Below are 5,839 nucleotides of genomic sequence, written 5' to 3'. Positions count from 1 at the left end.
TAATTTCCAAAATATACAAAAAACTCAAGACACTAGTCACCAAACACCAAATAATCCAATTTACAAGTGGGGTACAGAACTAAATAGACAATTCTCAATAGAGGAATCTAAAATGGCTAGAAGACACTAAAGAAAGTACTCAACTTCCTCAGCCATCAGGAAAATGCAAATCAAAACAACTCTGAGATACCATCTTAATCCTATCAGAATCGCTAAAATCAAAACACCAATGACAGCTTATGCTGGAGAGGATGTGGAGAAGGTGCACACTTCTCCATTGCTGGTGGGAGTGAAAGCTCATTTGGCCACTTTGGAATTCAGTATAGTGGTTCCTCAGGAAAATGGGAATCAGCCTACCACAATATCCAGCAATTCCACTCTTAGGCATATACACAAGAGATGCACATTCATACAACAAGGACATCTGTTCAACGATTTTCATAGCAGTATTATTTGTAATAGCCAGAACCTGGAAGCAACCTAGATGTCCCTCAACTGAAGAATGGAGTACTACTTAGCAGAAAAAAACAATGGAATCTTGAAATTTGCAGGCAAATGGGTGGAACTAGAAGAAACCATCCTAAGTGAGGTAACCCAATCACAAAAAGACAAACATGGATTTTAGACATAGAGCAAAGGATTATCAGCCTACAATCAACACTGCCAGAAAATCTAGGATATAAGGAGGACCCTAAGAGAGACATACATGGTCCCCAGAGAAGGGGAAAGGGGCAAGATCTCCTGAGGTTATTAGGAACATGGGGGCAGGGGAGAATAAGCTAGGAGAAAGAGAAGGGGAGAAGAGGAGGGGAGAAGAGGGCAGGATAGAGCAGGAAGATTGAATCAGGGAAAGAATAGAGGAGAGCAAGAAGAGATACCTTAATAGAGGGAACCATTATAGATTTAAATAGAAATCTGCCACTAGGGAAATGTCCAAAGATCTACATGGATGACCCCAACTAACAATCTAAGCAATAGTGGAGAGGCTACATTAAATGCCCTTCCCTGATAATGAGATTGATGACTACCTTATTTGCCATCCTAGAGCCTTCATCTAGTACCTGATGGAAGCAGAAGCAGACACTCAAAGCTAAACACTGAGCCAAACTCCTGGAATCCAGTTGCAGAGAGTGAGGAGTGATGAGCAAAGGGGTCAAGACCAAGCTACAGAAACAGCTGACCTGAACAAGTGGGAGCTCATGGATCCCAGACTGACAACTAGGAAACCAGCATAGTATTGATCCAGAACCCCCCTGAACATTGGTGTCAGTTTGAAGGTCTGGGCAGTCCATGGAGCCTCTGGTAATGGATCAGTATTTATCACTATCATATGAATGGATACTCTCTCAGCCAAGACACAAGGGAGAGGTTCTAGGCTCTGCTTCAGATGATTTGGCAGACTTTGAAGATCCCACATGGAAGGCCTCACCCTCCCTGGGGAATATTAAAGGGATGGGATAGGGGGTTGGTGGGGAGCAGGGGAGGAGGGGAGGGAAGGAGAGTGAGCTGGGATTGACATGTAAAACAAGTTTGTTTCTAATTTAAATAAAGAAGCAGAAGAAGAGGCAGGAGGAGGAGGAGGAGGAAGAGGAGGAGGAGGAGGAGGAGGAGGAGAAGAAGAAGAAGAAGAAGAAGAAGAAGAAGAAGAAGAAGAAGAAGAAGAAGAAGAAGAAGATATGTATTGAAAGATTTCTGTAATTTGAGTACTTGTTTTAAATCTAGGATATATGTAGACTAAGACAGATGTTGTGGCATAGTCCTGTAAACCTACCATTAGTGGGACTGAAGCAGGACCCTCTCCCTCTCCTTCTGACCCACACTCTTCTTTCACTGGATGCATGTGTGTATGTGTGTGTGTGTGTGTGTGTTTATGTGAGTGTATGTGCACGTATGTTTAAATGTGTATATACATATTCTATAGACATATAGTGTCTATATTTTATGTTGTTTATTTGCATTCATGACAGTATTATTATATTTTCACAAGACTATTTGCTCATAGAATTTTTTATGTATAGTTCACCAGGGCTATATTTGGCATAACTTTATAGATAGATAGATAGATAGATAGATAGATAGATAGAGATATATATGTGTGTGTGTTTATAATATGACAGAAACAATCAAAATTTGTAAAAAAAAAAAAGTATAGTTAAAAGAAATGTGTAATAAAATATCTTACACATGGGTTTTAGTGTAATTGGTAACTTTGATTCAGTTACCATTTAACTCTTAGTAAGTCCACATTTTATTATTTCCCCTCATTATCAATTTAACCAGGACTTAAATCAATTTATAAAAATTCATAAAGCACTGTGCCATAATATTGACCTACCAAGTGGCATGTATGCCCACTGATGCAACAGTGTCATGATGGTAATGGGGTAACTAACTGCTGAGATCTGCTACAAAAGTGAGAATTTCATGACTGATATTATAGTTCAGATCAAAGGCCCAAGGTACGGAGGTTATAGACCTTACACTAGAACCTACTAACATTATTTTGCTCTAAGAAACAACCTACTAGCATTATTTTCTTCTGTCCTCATGAAGTCCAATTGTCTTATAAATTTTATATCTATTCTCATTGACCTTGGCTACTGTCAAACTAGTCAGAAAACCTTTTTGCATTGGGCAGCATTCAACAGAAAGATACATGGGAGATCAAAGTGCTAAGAATAAGTGACTAAGTACTCTTCCCTAAAAGGAACACCTTTACCAACCCCACTTCCATAAAAGCCAGTAAACATCATGAAAACAAGGTTGAAAGAGTCTAAGAGATGGAGGAGGCAGGGGAGTTAAGCCAGGAAACCCGAATAGTGCTGCTTATATGTGCATGGGTGTGGGCCATCCTCTGGAGCATGGGAATCTTATCAGAGGCCACTTCCTCAGAAAGAATGATTCCACCGTCACCAACAACTGTCACCTGCCAATGCTTCCTCAGTAGTTGGTGGGGCCTGGAGAGGACTTCCCTCTTCTGCACAGGAATTTAGGCTGGCTCAATCTTGCTGCCTTTTGCAAATATCATAGCTGCTGTAAATACATGATGTCGCGTCTATCTCGACCAGCAAGAGAAACATGACCACGACTCTTCTTTAAGCAGTTTATTCAGGAACCTTGTACATCAGCTTCTCTCTTTTCCCAGCCCCCGCTCATGCCATCTGGCAATCCCGGATAGGCCACAGAAGGAGGAAGTGCACCAGATGCCTCAAGCACTTCCAAATAAGGCTTGTTTACAGCTAAGCTCAGACTACCTGGCATCCAGCCAGGCGCCATCTTAGGGCTGTGGCTCTCCACAACATGAGTGTAATTTCCATGTCATGGCCAGAAGACAGCATTTCCCAGCACTCCCCTGCCTCCTCCATCTCTAAGTTATTTGTTGTGTTTTGTTATACATTAATATTATTGATACTATGTATATTTATATACAATTTAAATTATAATATAAAATTTATCTGAATCATTATTACCAAAATACTTTTTAATAAAATTCACATAGAAGTTCATGTATCTCATTTTAAAGGCTAAATAGACACCATGTGCTGTGTAAAATAAATACTTATGTGCATAGGTATTGTGCAGCTGAGTCGGTATATGAAAGACAGATTTTTTTGTTTGTTTTGTTTTGTTTTTCGAGACAGGGTTTCTCTGTGGCTTTGGAGGCTGTCCTGGAACTAGCTCTTGTAGACCAGGCTGATCTCAAACTCACAAAGATCCTCCTGCCTCTGCCTCCCAAGTGCTGGGATTAAAGGCATGCGCCACCACCACCCACCAAGAGAGAGATTTTTAACTACTGTTACCTGACTATAATCTTTGGGGAGGAAATCTAATTGCCATTATAATAGTGTTTCCATATTAGTGAGAAATCGAGGGTGATGTAGGATTTCCTTTTTTTTTTTTTTTAGGATTTCTAATAAAGAAAATGGAGACATATTGTGACATAATGAGAAACAATTATGAGAATGTTATTTTTATTTAAAAGAAGGAAATGGAACACCTATATTTTTTGTAAATAATAAATTACCCATCTTACCATGGGAAAGACTGTGATTTAAATCCTAAGTACTATCACTCTGTTGTACAATATCTGATAACAGGAATCACAGTGGTAAGGTAGGAGACCAAATGGTGTGAAAATTCATTGTCTGAGTGGGTCTTTAAAATGCAAGCTGGTGGGGTTGGGATAAACATACTCTGAACATTGATATTACAACATTCTAGTCAAAACTTGGTTCTCAGCAGGATTTTGGAAAGCCTCCTACGAATCTCCTTGGTTTTGATGGAATAGATGACAGGGTTGAGCATTGGAGGCACAAAGAGATAAATAAGTGACAGAAGTGTATGTACATAATGTGGAGCATGCCTCCCATAGCGAGCAAACATGGAGACACCTACCTTAGGCACATAGAAGATTAGCACAGCACACAGATGTGAAACACAAGTGTTCAGAGTCTTCAACCTTTCTTCCCGGGAGGCAATAGCAAGTACAGAGCGAAGTATGAGCACATAAGAGAGGAGAATGAGTGCAGAATCAAGTCCAAAGGTAGAGATGACAATGGACAGACCAAATATGTTATTAATGGAGGTGTCACCGCAGGGCAGGCGAATCAGATCTGGATGAAGGCAGTAGGCGTGGGAGAGAACATTAGCCTTGCAGAAAGGCAACCTCTTCAGGAGGAAAGGTAATGGGAAAATCATGCAGAAACTTCGAAGGAAAACACACACACCCATCCACACCACCCGGGCATCAGTGAGCACTGTGGAGTAGCGCAGTGGGTTACAGATAGCTACATAACGATCAAAGCTCATGGCCAGCAGGATCCCAGACTCCATGAAAGAGAAAAGGTGGATAAAGAACATTTGGGACATGCAAGAATTAAAACTGATTTCTCTTAAGTGGAAACAAAACACAGCCAGGACAGTGGGCAATGTGGAGAAAGACACTCCCAGGTCATTGCCTGACAGCAGAGACAGGAAGTAGTACATGGGCTGATGCAGACTCTGTTCCTCCTTGATGATGAAAAGAATCAGGCCATTGCCTGCTATGGAGATGGTGTAGAGGACACCAAGGAGCAGAAACAGCCAATGCTGAGAGGTCTCCAACCCTGGCAGTCCTGTCAAGATGAAGGGAGGCCACCTGGAGCTGTTTTGGGCTTCACCTCCCATTCTGAGGTGAAGATAGATGCTTGGTCTTCTATCCTGTAAAGACAATAAAAGCATATTATGCTTGGCCTGTGGTAAATAAAATTTTGTTCCTCATATGCCATCTAATTCTTCATTTGAGATCATTAATCTACCTTGATGCTCATCCCTCATTCCTATCTCTAATTGAACCAAAATTTCTGAAATCGATGAGCTGCCTTCATGAAGTTATCTGAAACAAGTTTCTGCCCTCCTCTTTCTTTACCTGTGCCTATCACTTTTCCCTCTATAGGATAAATTATTTCCTTTTCAATGTACGAGTATTATTTTTTAAGAACTGAAATAAAACTTATTTTCTCTCTACTTCTTCAGTTATGCTCTTTTCTGAGGAAAGACACATTCATTAGACCACAATCATTTTTTGCTGTTTCTACACTTCCATGCTACTGAGCCGCCAATGTCCAGTTACAAATTCTAGTTCAATAACACTACACATTCTCCTAGTTCTTCCCCACTCAATATACACACAAGTAACACTATGTAGACTAAGAAGGTTGTATTTATGTATTTATGGATATTTATATGTACATACATACACACATTTACATGTAACAATTAATGAAAAGAGAGGCCATAAATTTGAAAGAGAACAAACAGGGTTATATGAGAGAGTTTGGGGGTAAAAATGGAAATGGGG

The 5,839-nt window shown here is 40.2% G+C and overlaps 1 protein-coding gene across 1 annotated transcript; it reads right to left on the bottom strand.

Annotated features, from left to right (window-relative positions):
• Positions 1–4,007: 4,007 nt before the first annotated feature.
• Positions 4,008–5,196, bottom strand: LOC100772101 (olfactory receptor 51I2). Its single transcript, XM_027407898.2, has one exon. It carries the CDS (start codon positions 5,164–5,166, stop codon positions 4,222–4,224), a length of 945 nt encoding a protein of 314 aa, XP_027263699.1. The 5' UTR covers positions 5,167–5,196; the 3' UTR covers positions 4,008–4,221.
• Between the last annotated feature and the right edge of the window lie 643 nt (positions 5,197–5,839).

This window comes from Cricetulus griseus, chromosome 3 (assembly GCF_003668045.3).
Source record: "Cricetulus griseus strain 17A/GY chromosome 3, alternate assembly CriGri-PICRH-1.0, whole genome shotgun sequence".
In the NCBI taxonomy this organism is placed as follows: domain Eukaryota; kingdom Metazoa; phylum Chordata; class Mammalia; order Rodentia; family Cricetidae; genus Cricetulus; species Cricetulus griseus.
Note: the sequence above shows the minus strand (reverse complement) of the source record. Positions and strands in the feature narration are given on the sequence as shown.

Coding starts and splice junctions, on each gene's coding strand:
- LOC100772101 (XM_027407898.2), bottom strand. CDS start 5,166: ATGGGAGGTGAAGCCCAAAACAGCTCCAGGTGGCCTCCCTTCATCTTG.